This window comes from Anopheles coustani, chromosome 3, assembly GCF_943734705.1.
Source record: "Anopheles coustani chromosome 3, idAnoCousDA_361_x.2, whole genome shotgun sequence".
NCBI classification, from domain to species: Eukaryota; Metazoa; Arthropoda; class Insecta; order Diptera; family Culicidae; genus Anopheles; species Anopheles coustani.
Window position 1 is genome coordinate 82,832,350 of NC_071288.1, and position 19,958 is coordinate 82,852,307.

Consider the following 19,958-nt stretch of genomic DNA (forward strand, 5'->3'; position numbering starts at 1 on the left):
TAGATGTTCTTTGCAAAGAATTATTAAATCTGACTTGATTTTAAATTTCCCTTCGCGAGGGGCTTTTAAAAGTAATTTTTTTAGGTTTGTTTCGTTTATGTCTACATAAAAGTAATCTTTAGTATAATGTTACAACATGATTTGACTAGACACCAATCTAATAGTATCGTTTTGAATACTAAAATTTGACCCTTTAAAATGATTCCTACATGAAAACGGTTTGTTTGTTATATGTTTGTCGGAACAGATTGACAGAAGCAAAAAAAGAGCACTGACATGCAACGACGAATACTGATTTAACCTACTGTCTATACTTGAGAGTAGCTGTTAAAAAATTTCGTGATTGCTAGTTGAGGTTTTTCCCCTGAAAATGGTGACTAAAATTGAAAATCAAAATGTGTTTCTTTTAAGAAGTTCTATACCCCTTACTATGATTTTTATCATTTATAATCTTTTACGATATAGACGATGAGTGATAATAAAAAGGATTGAATATATTTTCATATCTTGCAAATTATACTTAACAGGTTTGAGTTCATACATACATCAATTGAAAATACGTCTTTTTCGATTATTTTAAACTTTAACTTTATTATTGAACATTTGCACTTTGCTTTACGGTAACTAAATAACTGATTTCTAGAGCAAGCCCCCCTCACTTACTTCTAGTAATCTTGAGCATCGCCGTCGGCCTCGCTTGCGTACTCATACTGTCGATCGTCACCGTCCTCTTCCTCCGAGTCCTCCCCTCCTCGATACTTGTCCTCGTTCGCCGACTCATCCACCTCATCCCGATCGACCTCCTCGTCGTAATCGTAGTCCTGGTTCTGTCGGGCCGCCGTCCTGCCATTACCCCGCTTACCACCTTCGCTTTCCTCATCGCCACCCTGTTCCTCACTTCCGAACGACCGCTCGAAATCGCTGTCGAACCGAACGCCTTCGTAGTTGTCGTCAAAGTCGGACTCGCGCCCAGTATTTTCATCGTATTCGTGTTCGTAATCCCGCTCTGATGAAGAATTTCCATCGCGATCGTCCCCCTCGTTGCCCTCGAACCCTTCCTCATCGACATCGTGGGCGGCCATTTGCTTTGCTGGCTTCTGGTCCGGAAGCTTACCGCTGGACTTGCGCTTTCCGTAGCCATGCTCCGAGCTGTCGCGTTCGTTCTCATGGTAAACGATCGACTCGTAGCCCTTGTCGTTTTTCTTGTGATGCGAACGATCCTTTGGACCACCGGCTGCCGTTTGCCGAGAGGACTTCTTTTCCGGTACCACACTGGTTGCCTTTTTCTTGTCCTTCTGGTTGCTTCCGCCGTACTTTTTAAACTTATCAGGGTTCTCAAAGTCGCTAAATGGGGATTGAGAAGGTTTGTTGGTGAAAACTATTTAAGGTTTCAAGGTATCTTTATATCAACCTCTGTTCCTCGGTGACCTCGTACGTTGGTTCTGGGCGGTAGTGATCCGCGTGCACCATCAGACGCCCTTGTTCCTCCTTCTTATCGGCCGCCTTCTCCCCGGTGCGCTTCGACTCACCGAATCCCGTCTGCTTTTCGTGCCCGTACTGGTTGCCGTCCTTTTTGTGAAAGTTTTCCCGATGCCGATAGCCCCCTTTGCCCGATTCGCTGCTCGATCGCACGAAACCCACCTCGCCATCCTTGAAACCTCCGGTAGACTCCGCACCGCCCGCCTCCCCCGGGTAAGCGCTCCGTTCACTGTGAGCTTTAAGGGGCAGAGGTCGCTGCAGGAACCGGGCCGGATCGAATATTTCCGGGTACATGTGCAACGCGCCACATTCCACCAAAAGAACCACCGCCAGAACGATCGTTTCCACTCGACACATGATTGCGGGGAAAATAACTTGAACTGCTGTCTAAAGCTGCACTTTTCACTCGATCGATCGATTCACCGTCGGTCGCACAATCACAATCGCTCACGAAACACCGTTGCATGCAAATGTACAGCAAACCGATCGGTTCGGTGTGATTTATATCGAAAAGTTGGCGATTTTTCCACCCCCTCGAGATCGTGGCAAACCAGAGCCAGCACCAAAATTGTGCAACGGCCAGCCGAGCACGTTGTCCCAGAAATTCCCTGGTCGGGTCGCTCGGGTGCATAATGGTCACCCGCGTCTAACCAAAATACTCACTCGGCTGGAACGTTCGCGAGGTGTTGAATTGTGTCGCGGGTGGCCAAACGACATCTTTATTGTGGCGCTGAAGGGGGAACACTCTGGTAAGAAAATTTACTTCATCCACCGGAGGCTGTGTGGAAATTCCGAACCGAAAAACCTTCTGGATCGCGGGGCTGTTCACTCCAACGTTACGAACGTGATATAGAATGTTTAACCTAACAGGAACCATTTTGAACAAAAATTATTAACATATCGATGAGTTGGGTACTAAGTATGTTATCTTAAATAAACCCACTTATGAAAACGTGGGCCGGTTTGAAATTGTAAGAAAAAATAACGAGATATTTTCATTAATATTACAACTCCATTTCCATGAAAGTTTTATTTTTGTTGGATTGAGAGCTTAATTTTCTTTAATTTGTACATGTTTAGCAACTACTCTCAAAAACATAACAAAAAAAATTTTTTTAAGATTGTAGTTTCAAAACATATGGCAGGTTTGCACGTTTGTGCTTGTGTTTTTAAAATATGTTAAACATATTATTTAAGTTCTTATAGACATTATTTATTTTTTATATTTTTATGAGGATCGAAGTTGTATGTATAATATAAATATATTTCAAAACTGCATCAGCTATTGTGTATTTTTAATAAATGATATTCATATTAATAATATTTTGTCTGTGTTTCAGGTTTTAAATGTGTGTCAGATATTCTATTGAACCAACACAACTTTTTAATTTTAGTGGTTTTATTTAATCTTTATCTATTTCTTTATTATCTGCTTTGGCTTTACCTTTCAATTAAATTTACCATTCAGACTAAGCTATTTTTAATTGATTGATGAGTTTTAAAAAATTGTTAAGCCTGTAAGGGTTAAGTTAACCGTGGTTTTAGTCTAGTTAGGCAGTTGAAATGATACACAATGCTGTTCGAAATCAACGGGGAATAACCGATAGCTTGAGAGTCGTCTTGGGAAGGTGTCAGTTTGAAAACAGATACAATTCTCTAGAACCCGAGCGAAAGAATTGTTGAGTAGTTGTTTGTTTGTGAGTAGTTTCGAGCGGTGTGAATCCCACGGCGTCAAAATTAGGGCACCCTTTACATAGTTGCCTCAGTACCCGAGGTTGCCGGGAGGTATCGTCCCTACCGTATAATCGTACAGACACATTCTAATTTGGCACGACCTACCGGTAATGCCGGCCGAGATTAGAAACCAATTAACCACCAGTGTGTCGGATTCGACAAGTGTTCCGATAAGAGCGACGCCACTCGAACCAAACCCCCATCCATCCATCCATGGACCATCGCGCTGGTCGATGCGTTTTGTTTTGTTTAGTCGTCAAGATCGATAGCTCCCGCGGTACCGGAATGCACTGGGAGGTGATAAAAATGACTACAAATAAATAACCCACGGCAGCGATAACAACCATTTCAGGCTCGGTTGGGCTGTGTTTTCTTTTTGCTTTTAGGCACGGCGATGGTTTCGCCAGCTCATGGTGGGGTATAAATGGTGGCGTGAAGCGAAACAAACTCAGTTACTAATCGCGATCGCTCCCGGATTTTTTCGGTTCGCTGCTGCGAGTTCGACACTGTTGCATCAGGTGAGCCGGTCCATTTTCGCCGCAAACAGTACGAGTTGTTTTTTGTGCTTGAATGTGTGACAGTTGTGAAATGTGGTAATGGTGATTGTTTGCAGAAGAACCATTGGGAAGTGTTTTGTATAGTTAGAATTAGTTTTGTTAGTTACCGTGTTTTATGAAATTCTTAAGGCATGTGTTTTGTGTTCCGTGATCAATTACATAGTCGTGTTAAAAAGCATCACATCTCCAGAGACGTAATCAAATCCTAGAACAAATAATTTACTTCCAATTGATGATAACACGTGTTGCATACATTAAGGCGTGCCGAAATACTTTCACTTTTATCTGCGATTACTTCGCGTGAATGTTTCGTTTCTGCTTAAATTCCAATCAAGTAAATTGTCCATAGCTCTAGATAAACCCACGTAAGCTTGACAATGTTATAAGGTTTAATTTTAGGCTTATCCACCAGGATGACTTCCATCCCCTTGGTGCTCGTGGTTCTCGCAACCACGCTCTTATCAAGCACCATCCATGCTCAGCACGATTGTCCGCCGGAACCGGATTGCACCGATTCACCGCAACTGTACAGCCGGTTGGATGGTTCGTGCAATAACCTCGACCATCCCTCCCGGGGCACCCCTTACCGACCCTATCTGCGGCTCGTCGCGGCCAACTACGCCGACGGTGTGTCCGAGCCGGCCCACACCGAGTCCGGTGTTCCGATGCCGAACGCCCGCAAGCTCTCGCTACAGCTGTTCGGCGAAACGGAAATGGAGCACCCGCGGAACACGCTCGTCAGCATGCAGTTCGGGCAGCTGATAGCGCACGATATGAGCTTCACCGCAGACGGTACGTACGTAGGGCGGGACTCCGCTGGAGTGGGTAATCAAATTTCGCCGAATGTCGTTAGATAATTTATTGAAATGCGTTTCAAATGTATTCTCGATTGGGTGACCGATTCCGGGGGTGGTAGCGGGTGGGATTCAGTGTTGCGCCGGTGGAAAGATGGTGCCGAGAGAGCAAGCGTCCTCCCGCTGCCTTCCGATCGAGGTTGCGTCCGACGATCCGGTGCTGTCCGAGGACGGCGTGGAGTGTATGAACCTGGTGCGCACGAAAACCACCTTGGAGGACCCTTGCTTGGGACAGGAAGGAGATGGAGGAGCGGCAGCCGAGCAGCTCTCGTCGGTTACGGCGTTTCTGGATCTGTCGGTCGTTTATGGAAATTCGGTCAACCAATCGAACGGTCTGCGGTCGTTCGCGGGCGGCAGGTTGAAGGTGGAGGAGCGGGACGGCAAGCACTGGCCACCGCATCATCCGAATGGAACGAGAACTTGTGACGTCGAGAGCGAATCGGAGGTGTGTTATCTGACGGGTGACGCTCGGTCTAATCAGAGCCCACACTTGACCCTTCTTCACCTGGCATTCCTACTCGAGCACAATCGGTTGGCGGAAGAGCTGTCGACTGTCAATCCCGAGTGGGACGACGAACGATTGTTTCAGGAAGCCCGACAGATCAACATTGCCCAGTACCAGTCGATCGTGTACTACGAGTGGCTTCCGATCTACCTCGGTAGAGACAACATGGTTGCTTTCGGGGTGCTACCGGAGACGGCCACAGCGGGGCACGTTCGGGACTTTGACCCAGATGTTGATCCGTCGGTAAGCAACGCCTTCGCTACAGCCGCGTTCCGGTTCTTTCACAATCTGATCGCGGGACATCTGGAGTAAGTAGTCTCCTGAGAACTCATCTTCTACTCAGTTCAACAACATATACTTACATTTCAGCTTAGTAGAGGAGTCAACACAGCCAACGGGATCAATTCGCCTTTCCGATTGGCTCGATAAGCCCGCGGTTCTTGAGATGGACGGAAAGTACGAAGGGCTGAGTCGGGGTATGACCACTCAGGCGCACGATCGACCGAACATTCACCTGTCTCCCGAAGTCAAGCATTTTCTGTTCCGCCGCGGCAAACCCGTTGGGGTAGACTTGAAAGCCATCGACATTCAGCGCGCGAGGGATCACGGACTGGCGAGCTACAATGACTACCGCGAGCACTGCGGACTTCAGCGGGTCAATAAATGGGAGGAATTCGAAGAGCTGTTGAGGCCCGTTTCGGCACCACTCCTACAGACTCAGTATCCCCTCGTGGACGATGTTGAGCTGGCAGTGGCCGGTGCTCTCGAGCGTCACCACGGAGATGGAATGGCGGGTGAAACGTTTAACTGCCTTCTGCTCGACCAGTTCCGGCGTACGCGTGTCGGTGATCGGTTCTTTTTCGAGAATGGTAACACGTTTAACACGCGCCAGCTGTACGAGATCCGGAAAGCGTCCATGGCTCGGGTACTGTGTGACAACACGGTCGGAATGACAGAGATCCAGCAGGACGCGTTCTTCCTCGTCAGCGAGTCGAACCCGGTGGTCTCTTGCACACAATTCCCGTCACAAAATTTGGCGCGCTGGCGATCTTAGGAAGTGAATACTAAACAAAGTTCAATGGCCCAAAACCCACCAGACATGTTGCACGTTGCACGTGTTTATTATAAAATCGTTATATTTTGTTCGACCAAATGTGTCTATCTTTTTGATAAAGATATGTTTGAAGGCGCTTTCTTTAACAAAGTAAAATTTTTCATAAAGTCAAATAAAAAGTATTTTATGATAAGGCGAGTTTTTTTTTATTACCAGAAATACTTATGCAAATTTTCTTGGAAAGGTTGGTAGTGTCATTAATTTTGATTAATTTACAATCCAATTCATGGATAAGCAGCTGGAATTATCATAATCATTATCATTTTTCAACATACTTTCTGGCAAAAACAAAAAATGTAGTTTATTTTCATAGTAACAGGCATCAATCCATTTAATAAATTTAATTCAATTATGATTATGGTCATTTATTTCACGAAACACATTGATTTTCTCTCAAATCATGCGTAATGATTTAAGTTTAAATCAATTTTAACATCATCATTGTTTCATTCAACGAAATGTACTATAGAGTATTTTTATTCATTTAGTATCGTTTAATAACATGACGTATTTTTCCATTAATCGATTATTTCGAGAAAATCATGAAACTCTTGCTAAAATCGACTTCGATATGTATTTTACCGGGAAATTCGACATATTTTAAATTTGTTTCTGGTATACTTTAAAGCTATACCTGTAAACTAAACAGTTTTTAAATATGTTCAATGAGAATGTTGTGATACCTACCCAAGTAACATTATTAGTTTCACCATGGATCTAACGATGTTGTTAATGCTCCATCATTAAGTCCCATCTTAAGGATAAACAAATCTTAAATGCTGTTATAAACCCTTTAGAACACCAGAGAACAGTGTTGGTGAAACGAATTAATTAGAGTACACAGAAATCTATGCTAAGAAAAAATTTACTGATGAAATGCAATACTTTGTACATCGTACTTGGAAATACGATGAAGCGCCACACTAATATGCACTAAAAAGCATTTGTAAGATTTTAAGTTCACTTCTTTTGTAAAATTCATAGAATCGATTGATTAATTTTTCAGGTACGGGACATCTCGTGTATTCCTCCAGAATTGATCTGGCCGGTAATGGATCTGCATCTGATAATGGGTGACTGATCAGTTCTTTTGCATACAATACTTGTATAAGTTCAGTTGTCTTTTTTACATTTTTCTATGGTATTTCATTTCAATTATTCACTTAACTTTGCTTTTCTTGATTTATTTATAACCCATTAAAAAAACAATCTGACAACAAAAAAACACTTCAATAATATTCGTAATGAGCTGTTAAGCGCCAATGCGTAATGTCGCAATAAACCCTATTTGACTTACAAGGGTGTACTTGACAAACCACTGCTAAGACTTATTTAGTTCTATTAAGAATTGCAAATGGTACTAAGGTATATTGCTATCCATCGCAATGCTTTCGTATGTATTGAACGTGATTATTTCACGCTAAAAATGTGTTCATTAACAGCGTATAAACAGATAGCGTTCTGTAAACTCCAAAACAGATTACATCAATCAGTTCCATGAAATGGATGAAAGCGATAGTACAATGGTAAAGATGAAGTATCATTTTCCAACTAGTTTACCCCAATGGGAAACTGCACCGTCGCTTCCAAACATTCATTAAATAATGAAGTAGCAGCATGTTGTCAAACTTTGCTACATGCTTTTCAACAAGCGGCCCAGTATTGTTTGCCCGTTGACAACGTTCACGGGAATGCATCCTGCCGAGTAATGTATTGACTGTTTGCTGAAACCCGTATCAGCACTCGGTGTTTAAAGGGCAGGTGGACAGACACCGTGCATATATCATAGCAACATCATATTTGATGTATTGTTGTGTAAATGAGCGCAATCGGGTTCAATTACATTTTCCTCCATTTTCCGTTGGCCGCCGGCGAGAAAATAGCGCTGCCGGTATCGGTATAAATTATGCAGCTGCTAAACAATCACAGCCATTTGGCCGGCATTGGAGCAATACATTGTTAGGGGCTTCAAGTGAAACAGTAGAAGCACTGCGTGCGAGCGATTTCGAACCGATTCTTTGATGAATGTTCGTTTTATTGGAGAGTGTGTGCACATTCGTTTTAAATATGGTGCAAATAAAACTCGCCATTTTGAAAACGGTTTGCAAAGTGCTGTGTTTGTGTTTAATTTTAATAATATCATTCCATGGAATTGCACAACAAGTATCGGCCATTTGTCCCACCGTTGCCTCTTGTGACGAAGGCACCATGCCCTACCGGAGTATGGACGGGTCGTGCAATAGTCTGTACAACCCGCTGTACGGCACTCCCTACCGACCGTACCGACGACTGCTACCGGCCAAGTACGCCGACGGAGTGTCCGAGCCGGCTCGTGCCACCTCGGGGAAACCGATGCCGAACGCGCGCCATCTCTCGATGGCCCTTTTTGGGGAGACAGAAGGGCAGGACCGGCGCAGCACCATCATTAACATGCAGTTTGGTCAGCTGGTTGCACACGATCTCAGCTTCACGGCGGATGGTAAGAAGTGGACCCAACTTTACCCTTCCGATTTGTTTAAATCCCTTGAAGGCAGTTCATTTGCAACTCTTGCTTCATTGTTTTCCACAGCACTTTTAATCTCTCATGTTTCGTGCTGTATACAAAATGTAAATTACGAAAAACATGAGAATTTGCACAAGAATACCATTGTGGAGCTGGAAAGTAGAAACTTCTTATCACAAAGTTGCTTAGCATCTTTTGAATCATAGAAAAATTTTATGGATTATGCACGAGCTATATCTTGATGACTAGAGTTTTGTCTGTTCAATGCAGTACTTTTTTAACAATGCAAATCCTATAATTGTTTTTTTGTTACAAACGGGGAAGCAAAATCTCTGCTCTATATTTAATGTGATTCTGTTACAAAATTGAGTAACTTTGAAATATTTTTATTAATATAGTAAATAGTCAAATTAAATACCAAGTTTCTTGAGAAAATAACCAATAAGCTGTTCGCCATGTTCAATTTTCTTTTGTATCTCATACTCGATACAACTATTTGTTTGATGTGTGAACCAACGAAGCAAAACAATGGAAGCAGTTAAAATCTGTTAGAGTTTTATTCCACGCCTGAGGAGTTTCAGTACTTAGGTATTCAGTTAAATTAGACAAAAATATTTGGAGTTGTAGATGTAAACAGATTGGTATGGTGATAACAAATATTCGATTCATTCTTATAAAAATTTTTGAAAATACTGTTTCGGAAAATATGTGAATGTATTTTTTTCTTTGACAGTATTTGGTGTAAAATGTTGTCAAAACGGGAAAAAGTTACCTTTCAATAAGCTCCCACCACGCTGTCTTCCGCTGGACGTTCCTTCGGACGATCCGATTCTACCTCCAGGTGGAGTGGAGTGCATGAGTATGCTCCGCACAAAAACGACGCTGGAGCACGAATGTGCTACAAACTACGGCGTCGCGGAGCAACTCTCGTCCGTGACCGCTTTCCTCGATCTTTCTATCGTATACGGCAACTCGATGGAACAAACGGCTACTTTGCGGGAACATCAGGCCGGTCGTATGACTGTAGAGCATCGGCATGGACAGGATTGGCCACCGGCCAATCCGAGAGCGTCCCACCTCTGCCAGATGGAGCTCGAGACAGACGTGTGCTACCTGACCGGGGATCTGCGATCCAACCAAAGTCCGCACCTGGCGCTGCTGCAGATAGTGCACCTGCTCGAGCACAACCGGGTGGCCGGAGAGCTGTCCCGGATGAATCCCTGCTGGGACGACGAGCGACTGTTTCAGGAGGCGCGCCGGATCAATATTGCCAAGTATCAGGCCGTGGTGTTTAACGACTGGCTACCGATCTACCTTGGCCGTCAGAATATGCTCGATCGTGGGTTGCTGCACCAGAACGCCAACGGGGACTGGATCGCTGACTATGATCTGCTGGGAGATCCTACGGTGAGCAACGAGTTTGGAACAGCCGCCTTTCGGTACTTTCACAACATGATCGTCGGACATTTGGAGTTGAGTCATGAGTAACGAGTGAGTCAATTCTTTTGACAGTTGTTGTGCTGATACATTTTCTTTTCGTCTACCAGTCTTGTAACGTCACCAAATAAGGATACGAGTGGTAAAATTCGACTCTCAGATTGGCTACGGCGTCCTTCGGTGCTGGAGGTGCACAATAATCGCGAACTGCTGACGCGGGGCATGGTCACCCAGCCACACGACGCCGCCAACGAGCACCTCACGCCCGAAGCGAAGCACTACCTCTTCCGAAATGCGAACCCGTACGGTGTCGACCTGAAAGCGATCGATATCCACCGGGCGCGCGACCATGGTCTGGCCGGCTACAACGACTACCGTGAGTTCTGCGGACTCCAGCGTGCGTCCAACTGGAGCGACTTGAAGGATACGATTCCGGCGGCCACGGTGCACCGGCTGGACGAGTGGTACGAGTCGGTGGACGACGTCGAGCTGGTTGTGGCCGGTTCGCTCGAACGACACGCTCCGGGCGCCACGGTCGGTCCAACGTTTCTCTGCATCCTGCTCGAGCAGTTTCGGCGGACGCGTACCGGCGACCGGTTTTTCTTCGAAAACGGACACCCGGGCGGACCGTTCGGGGTGACGCAGTTGCAGGAACTACGGAAGGCGACGGTCGCGCGCCTTCTATGCGATAATACCGAGGGGCTTATGCAGATGCAGCGCAATGCATTCTTCCTGGCCGCGGACGATTCGAATCCCGTCGTACCGTGCTCGGAGCTGGCCGAGGTGAGCCTTGAACCGTGGCGAGAACGGACCGCCTAGCAGTCACTTCCGCGAACAGTGGGACAAGTGGTGCCGCTGCTTATTGGCCGATTTATTTGCAATATAAGCCTATTTTCCCAACGGTCACCGTTTGCCGAACGGTTTGTCCTATCGCCCGATGCGAACGGAAGACAATCGGTCCGCGCTAAGACTAGGATCAGGCACAACAGTGGATCGAATAAATTAAAGTCAACAGAGGGATACAATAGGATTATGCACTTGCTAAGTTTGTGTTTGCCCTCAGTAGGCTTTTTTCTTTTTGTGATAGTATGAAGTATTCAACTCTCGATACAATATATTTTATCTCTTGGGTGTGTATTCAATTATTTCTACAAAACTTGGTGAAACTGATGCATACGTTCATGAAACTTTTTGAAATAATATTCAATAGATAATACATTACTATGTGAAAAGAAAAACCTTTGACTTACCCATTGTAGAATGTTGTTGCTTGTTGCTAGAAACGTAGTTGAACTAGAATTTTAATCTCCAATCTAGCGACAATTCTGCAATGCATTTAATCGTGAAAACAAGCTTTTTGGTTTTGTTTTTCGTTGGTCTGCGATGTTTCAATCAGTCGTACACCGGATGTACGGCTAAACCGGTTTGGTTTGTTTGTTTTTTAACGGTAGGAATCTAAGTAACCATCGTCGCAATGTACTGTCATTCGTAAACATGCTGCGGCGTATTCAAAATTTTTGTAGAACCTCTCTGTTCGGACAGCTGAATCGGAATGCTGGTGCAGCAGATCTTCAAGCGCCGCCAGCGGAAGAATCCTCCAAACGCTTGGACGGGCAGCTGCAGACTACGTTACGCGCCATCGTAGGTATCCGGGCCGGGGGGTAAGGTTGTGTGCGGTTTGCTGCATAATTCGTTCGACAATGTTCCCCGCATTTGCGCTCGCAGCGAACCTGTCCGTGCCGAATAAGATTAGCGAAGCAGAACGATGGGCCCGAAATTTTGCGCCTCTTGCAGCAGAATTTGCTGCCCCACGAACCGTTGCTGCGCTCGCTGAACATCGACGCCACGCCGGCGAGTGGACAGCTGGTGGAGTACATCGGCACGTACCTCCGCGAGGGTTTCACCTTGCTGGCGCAGGACGAGCGGGACCGGATCGTGGGCGCCGCCATCGGTAAACGGAGCTGCCCCTGGGACGGCAAGCAGTTGCTCGAGCTGGCAGATCGGACACGGTGCAATCAGCTCCGCAAGCTGCTCTACATTTGGTCCATCGTCGAGGCGGAACCGAACCTGCATCAGCGCTTCTGCACGCGCTGTCTCTACGAGGTAAGTGGCGGCTGACGCGAGCGCGAGTCGCGCCTAAATGTATGCAACGAGCAGAGCATTTCTTAAAAGGCAGCGAGGTATCGACGGCGGCTAACTTTCGGTTCGCATCGCATCCGCTTACATCCGCCAGATTGCCTTCCTGATGACGGCGGTCGACTCGCAACGACAGGGAATCGGACTTCACCTAACGCTGCACTCGCTTCAGCTCGCTCGTGCTTTGGGTTTCCGGTTTGCGCGGATGAACTGCTCCTGCGAGTATAGGTAAGGACCGGCGGCCGGAAGTAAGGCAACCCTCGGCTCAAACGTCCGTTCTGTTTCCCGTTCACCCCCCCCCCCCCCCAGCGCACGTATAGCCGTGAAAGCCGGCCTAGAACGCCACTGGGCGGTGGCTTACCATCATCTCGTCGACAGCACGGAACAGCCGGTCGTGCGCCCAGAACCGCCTCATACGCATATTCAAGTGCACGCGACGGCCCTCTTTCCCGGCTGTCCATTAAATCGTCATGCAGGTAATTAATGGCATAATTGCATTTTTCACCTTCACTCCGATCCCCCGCCTTCCCCACCGCGACGTGAAACGTTGTAACGGTGGCTTTAAAAGCCATTGATAATAAAACAACATGGCATTTCCGGGCGACATAATACATTTATTTATGGCCGTCGCCGAACGCACGCCAGTCAATTTATGTTTCGAGTACGTTTCGTTGTTTTTATTTTCCTGCCGTTGCTGAATTTGCCCACCTTCAGAGTCGCTTTATCATCAGTTTGCCTCCGCTCCCCCGTTACTCTTACTCCCCGCCCCTGTATTGGCCTTTCCGCTGGGGGTTGGTAGGTTAATTTTACCAGTGGGGGCGACGACAATGGTGAAATTTTTATGGCTAATTATTTATTACACAACCGCATCGTAATCGAGTGCATCGGCGCTGATTTAGTCGATACGGCCATTATCGGGTAGCTCGTCGGTGCATCCGGCGGAAAGGGGTTCTTAAGTGAAATGCGTGTTTGTTCGACAAACTAGACGAGTTGGACCAATTATCGATACAATACGGTCATGTTTATCTATACTGTTGCGTTTGCCACCGACGAGCTTTGCTTTGTCATGAATGTCATACAATATGAATGAATGAATGAAAAACCGAATTAATAGCCCTTTCCATAACCGTTATGTTACGTTTACATGTAGCGCAAAGTATCCTTTGGAGAACACAGAGCGCAGTGAAAATATAATAATCCGCGTAAATGTGTTTTTCAGTCAGCAAGTGAAAAATATTGTTCTTTGCGATAATGTATAAGTTTTTTTTCGCTGCATGTGAGTTGTATGTTACATTATAAGTGAGGCCATAATCGTATTTCAGTAAAAACTATGTTATTGTTGGTTATCGTTGCCAAATCAGCAAATGGTCAAATTAAATCTAATAAAATAAAACCGATTGAGCCGTAGCTAGTGGGTAAGGACGTAGTAGGAGGGGATCAGTCGGGTCAGCGTGCCAACTTGAGTTGTACAATTGCACTAGGAGAGTGAGAGAAAGAAAAGTTAGAAGTAAAGTGCGGAGGAAGGCTTTCTTTTTCAACTGTACCACCACCGAGGAAGAGCTACATAAATTTCAATACTATTCTAAAGGTATTGAAGGTGTAAGTACTGAATAAATAGTTGAAAGTTACTAAAAGTATCAGTAAGACTTAGGTTTTTTTTCCTAAAATAAGGATAAGGGATAAGGATCCTAAAAAAGTTGCAGTCTAAAACAGTACAAATCTGGAGGAAATGTCTTGATGAAAAAGTGGAATGAGTCAAAGAAGTATTTATTTGTTATTGAAAATCAAACACACAACACGAAGCAAACAGACATAACTGACGAAAAACACTTCGAACCAGTCAGGTTTGCTTTCCCAGTGCATTACACAAGATGTACAATGCATATTTTAACATTTGATTTTTCTTTTGCACTCAAATCGATTCAAGGAATTCACAGTAGTTGAAACAACGTGAATCCGTTCCATTGTACTTCATATGCTGTATGTGTTACATGTCTAGTGCTGCTTGTTTCACAAATCACTGACTCATATGACTTTTTAATGAACTTGCCCGAAGGATTTCTTAGTATGCAGGTGCGAGAAATGTTTTTTGTCGGTAGGCGATGGTCCTTTTAGAGAGCGTAGTGGTCCTATTTCTGTGTTTCTTTTTTGCTTTGGCACAAAATGTAGCTTCTTCAATGAGAAATGAAAAAAAAACAATCCACCTTTGTTTGGGGTTGTTCGAGAAAGAATGATTCTTCACATCGCTGCCGTTCTTGAATATAGAAGACATACACCTTAACGACACCTTTAGGCATGCATTCACTCATCGACGTGCTAACGATTTGCAAATACCGTGTGGGGCTTGCAGATGCAGTTGCAACGAGCGGGAGGTGAATTTTCAATCCGTTTCTTTCACCTGCAGGATTGTTATCGAAGATACGATCGGTTCACGTCATCAACCGTTGACGAACACTTTTCACACTCAGTTTTGCTCGTGCGGTGGAAATGGTGGAGATTGCTTCGAAGGATTATCATGTACATATTTATGAGCAAAGACGACGATGCTGATCCTCATCAGACCGGCAGGCGCTATTTGTCTTGTCGATAATGTAGCTCTCCATTACGGGCAGAGATGTGCCCGGGAGCGTGCAATATATGGCCGCGGCTGGTAATGTTCCCTAGCTTCATTGCCCAACATACGGAACGCATGGTCAAGCATGATTTTAGTGGAATGAGACGTGCGGGCAGCCGACTAAAATGATGAGAGTATTTTCCGGGATTACGTAACTCTGTCCGCACGGGTGTGAGAACAAAGCCATTGGCAAAAGGTCAGCCCACGGGGTTGGGTGTCTCTGCTATCTGCTGTCAACAGTGCATTTGCATTAACCTCGAACGGTCGAATGGTGGTGAACCCGACCAGTGTCGAAGGGGGCTTACATGACTCCTCCCCCCAAACTGACTCAAGCCGTGGTTCCCTTTTCCTCTGTCGAACTGTCGAACGATGAAAGCGGGCAGGACAGTATGGGCAAAACGATGTCGGTGGTTAGCCAAAAGGAGCGCAAAGGGAGTACCGGAAAGGGAATTCCGCTTTTCAAATGCTGCGGGGCGATGAACATGGAGATGGGATGGTAGAGGGGGAGGAGGGTGCAAGAGTGGGCCACTTAAATGTAACCGAAAAGTCATGTTCGCCATTATTCTTCGATGTACAAAACATTTAATGTTAAATTATGCAAATAAATCTTATCCCCCACAGTGATAACATAATGGACTGTACAGACACCGGGGTGTCGAGCCGGATGGAGTCTGTTTGCTGCCTGACCGTAGATAATGGGCGCGGCTTGGAGATTCTAGCTCCAAGATAACGAGTGGCTACCGGAAGTGAACCGTCGGTTGCATGATTGCGCTGGACGCCAGCATTAAACTCTATTATGCGAGGGAGCGATCCGGATTCAATGATGGCAACAAACCTAGACATCAAGCCGTAGTTGTCATTAACGCTATCGCTCGTTTTGGTTGTTAGTGATGGAACTCAATATTGGATGCTGGAAACAATATCCTTAAAATCATATGAAGCTTTGCCAGATCTTCATTTAGTGTTAGTAGTGGATGAATGATTTTATTAATAATATGAAATTCTTTTTCACACCTTAAATTCATAAATGGGGAAGAAAATATGTTTCTTTTGGATTGATGATTTGAGGGATTGATAAAGCCTTTAATTGTCAACAGGTGCTTTAAGGAAATATAACAAATTTTCGAACAAAACTCTATAATGGAGACGCTTCATACTGCGGTATACCAGCATCGTCATAGCTGATTAAATATATCTCATTTAATTACCTGTATTTTTTATGCTCTATGTTTCAACTATAGCTGTCTGAAATATTTTCAGTGATCTCGATTGATGGGAAAACTTGATTTAAATATCGTTAATTTGGAAATCTAGTTTTTTGAGTCGTTTACCATTTGCTGCTTGTCAAACTAATTCTGTACCCGTAAATGCCTCTGTTTCTGTCGCATTCAAATTGCTCGTATAGGCGTTTTATGTTGGCAAAGTGCCGCTTTCATTAAGCACGAGCAGCTTGTCTAATTAAATTTAATATTGATTGTATAACCTCGTTTCTGAAGGCAGCTCCTTTCAATTTCAGTGCTGTATTATCAGTTGCATCTCGTTGTATTTTTTTGTTATTTTAAATACCAAACTTCCATTGGTGTGTTTCGTCACGTCAAAACAGTTAAATGGTTGTACTGGCACATAAAAGAAAACGAGGTGTGATTTGCTTCCCGCCAAAGCAATTATCTCTTGACAAATATTGTCTTATAAACATTTTATTGTTTAATATTATTTTTATATGACTGCAACAAACGCATTACGATCGCATGCACTTTTTATCAGAACTGGGGCATCTTTTTATAGACTAGTTTTTCAGAATCAATTCGAATATTTCAGGAAAAAATGGCTTCATTGAGCAATGCTACATGAATGACTAATACCATAGATTATAAGTAAGGAAATACAAGTTAAATATCAATTAGAAACCCTACTAAAAAAGGTACTAGTTTTAGTAAAATCCTTAAAATATTATTAAAACCCAACACTTTATAACGTGTGTTATACCTAATCATTGTAGATCTTAACAGAAGGAATCATAAAAACCATGCGTTTTAAAACATGCTTCAATGGAAATGAATGGAAAACAAATAATAAATTTAAGGTTTTTGGTAACATATAACAACATGATTGAGACTAGACCTTTCTCCGAAGAGAGTTACTGTGTAGCCGAAAAACGGTTTATTATAGATCATTGGTTAACCATTCGTACGTAATACCGGACATTGACGGACTCGAGATTCGATCCAACACTTATGGCGTGGTGTTTCCTTGAGCTACCGCTGCGCCATGGGCCCTCTCAAACTATAGAGCTTACTTCGTGACAAAGGTAGACCTTTTAGAGGTAGAGGTAGAGATTATCCGCAGCGATAAACATTAAAAAACACGTCTTGATGTGTGGTGGCTAATGTGACAACCGATCAAGATCACAGAGTTGTTTAATCGATTAAGATCATAAATCGCTAGGAGCGTTCCGTTAAAAGTAGTTACAGCACATACTTTCCCCGCTCAAACTGATCGAATGAAAGGGTTACATTCCAGCCAGCCGATCCGCTTCCCTCCTGCCAAAAAAAAAAAAAAACACGCTGGAAGAAAGCCAACGTACGGCTTGGTGACACATCTTTAGGCAGTTCCACACAGACAGCGGCGTGCGAGGCTGAGCGAAATTGAATAAAATGAAAACGTTTATGGCAACATTAAACATAAAATTAGATTGTTATTGAGCGGGTAACAACTACGCCGTTTGGGCTGTTTCGTACCGATGAAGGGTGGGTTTTATGGTACAAGGGTGGCCGTCTCGCTCACACTCGCTGGTTGTCTTCGTTCTGAACCCGACGTCAGGAAGATTCCCAAAGGTGAGTGCGGGCTCCAATTCGATTGCTTCAATCCGAAAGATTTTGGATCCGGTTACGGATTAAACTTACTGGGGAAAACTTTTCTATCGTTTTTTGTGGTGGCGGGAAGTTTGCTATGGTTCAGCGGAAGAGGGGGGGGGGGGGGGGGGGGGGGGAACGGTGGGCTGTAAAAAAGCTTGAATTTAGAACGACAGCGAGTAACCACTCGAACACAGTGGGTCGTACCATTCTTCCAAGTCGCACAGTGGTTGTGTATAAACAGTTTATGGCGGATAAATATTAAAAATAACGTTTTTCATTGAAAAACACTTGTGAAAAGCTATTTAATTTTGTTTTTATGCAATTTATTTTTATTTTATATAATTAAAAAAATGTATTTAAATTTTTCCTATTCGTTGAAATTTCGGTTATCAATTTGTTGTCGTTCATAAGAATCATAATATACTGCCTAAAATAAGTTTTTTTTTTATAAACCAATAATAGCTCGGTAATGTTCCACTTATATATTCCACCGTGCTGTCAAACGATAGACCAAAAAGAAGTCCATGTCCATGTCGCCCGTATCTCCCGTGGGCTTTTACCGGCTCGTCTGCGCGAAACGGAACGGTTCGCTCGCAATAAAGCAACGACGAATATGAACACGGGGCAAAATTAACTGACAACAATGGCCGGGCAGTGGGAATATGTTGATGTTCATAACCGTACACTTTTATGCGAGTTTGATCGTAGCCGCGACGAAACGAACCCCGCTACGGTGGCGCTGACAAACGAGGACAGCGCACGAGGTGCACAGGAACACGGCTCGAAATTGAACCAAATTGAAAAAGTTGGCCCCTGATGATGGCCCCCATCCGAATCGGCGAGCAGCTTGGCGACCGACGGATAGTTTTTTGGCAACGGTTTTTGTCTTTTTCAAAGTTCCCACTCGTCCCACGTGGTCCCACGCGAGACAGGCGTTACACAAATTTCGCAGCATATTGAGAGCCGCCGACCGGTAAACTCCCAAGTGGCCGAGCTGGTACAATTTTTATGTTCCAGTTGGAAAGTTTGAAGCTTTTGAAAAATATAACATTTCTACAGCAAGTTTGCTGCTGCTTTCCCGCGTTCGGGAGTGGAATGTTTATGAGTTTAATTTATTTGAGGGAAATGCTGCTGTCGTAGGGAATTATAGAAGTTTTCAAAGATCAAATTTATACCCTTCAAAAAAAGTTGTGACACAGAAGTTGCTGTCCCATCGAGTAAGTGTATAGTATCTTGTGTTAGTTTTAACCATTTATGGAAAAGTTGTGCTTGATTCTGATTGACAAGCCGACTGAAAGTCGAAAAGAATTTAGGAAATCATTATTGATTCTAATTTTCAACAAGTTGCAGTTATTATGAGTCACAGCACAGCTAGTATTAGACCCTTTTAGTTGATTTATTTCCTCGTAATCTAGAACATTACGCTGGTAACAATGCTAATGAAAACATGCAGTAGCAACGAAAAAACAAATTACCAACCTGTACGGTAGGTTCATTATTGTTGGTTTACCGGAAATGGAAACTGGTTTTTACGTCTTCAACAGTGCTTCCCGGATTTTCCAAGTTTCAAGCCAACCCAGCATGCTAGACGAACAAAACGCAGTACACCCATTTTCCTGTGTTTCGTATAGTTCTGGTGAGGTTTTGCTGGGCTTTTCTAGTACTGCTTCCGGAGCAAACATCAAAAACCTTCATCAACTGAGGCTAATTCAGCATGCCACCTTCAGTGTATGTGTTTGTGGGGGGTTGAACTTCATTTTTTCCACAACTTTTCGCTCATTTTTATGAAAGCGTTAGAGAAAAATAAACCTATTTCGGAAAATATTCTCACCTAATGCTCGTTTTGGTGGCCAAAGGCAATTAGCAGCGGTGTTGTTTAGAAGTTGTAAGAAAATGCCTGCGGAAAGAAACGTCATAGCGGGCGAAAGGCTGCGGGTGGTTTTGTTGTGAAAATTCTACCTTCTTTGACTAACTGTACTGTTTCCGGGTTGAAAGTTTTTTTCTCTTGAGTTTCAATCGTACGGCGTTGGTTGATCTATGCGAGTCAAGCAGCTTCAATCCTTCAACTCGACGGCCCAACGTAATGGAGCACTCGCTGAGAAGGCCTTAAGCTGACTGGAGTGCTTTTGGAAAGCTGGAAAAAAGTTTAAAAAGTTGGTTCTTCTGAGCA

The 19,958-nt window shown here is 44.2% G+C and overlaps 3 protein-coding genes and 1 pseudogene across 3 annotated transcripts; 3 read left to right on the forward strand and 1 right to left on the reverse strand.

Annotated features, from left to right (window-relative positions):
* Positions 1–665: 665 nt before the first annotated feature.
* On the reverse strand, positions 666–1,836 carry LOC131258857 (uncharacterized protein DDB_G0290685-like). The gene is made up of 2 exons (XM_058260246.1): positions 1,412–1,836; positions 666–1,344 (listed from the first exon to the last, which is right to left on the reverse strand). The coding sequence occupies exons 1-2, from the start codon at positions 1,834–1,836 to the stop codon at positions 666–668; spliced, it is 1,104 nt and encodes a 367-aa protein (XP_058116229.1).
* A 2,347-nt stretch (positions 1,837–4,183) lies between these two features.
* On the forward strand, positions 4,184–6,215 carry LOC131258854 (peroxidase-like). Its single transcript, XM_058260243.1, has 3 exons — positions 4,184–4,562; positions 4,687–5,437; positions 5,499–6,215. Exons 1-3 carry the CDS (start codon positions 4,184–4,186, stop codon positions 6,181–6,183), a joined length of 1,815 nt encoding a protein of 604 aa, XP_058116226.1. The 3' UTR covers positions 6,184–6,215.
* Positions 6,216–8,310: 2,095 nt separating this feature from the next.
* LOC131267740 (peroxidase-like) lies at positions 8,311–11,002 on the forward strand. The gene is made up of 3 exons (XM_058270692.1): positions 8,311–8,722; positions 9,480–10,230; positions 10,294–11,002. The coding sequence occupies exons 1-3, from the start codon at positions 8,311–8,313 to the stop codon at positions 11,000–11,002; spliced, it is 1,872 nt and encodes a 623-aa protein (XP_058126675.1).
* A 675-nt stretch (positions 11,003–11,677) lies between these two features.
* LOC131267749 (uncharacterized) lies at positions 11,678–12,799 on the forward strand (annotated as a pseudogene).
* Positions 12,800–19,958: the final 7,159 nt, after the last annotated feature.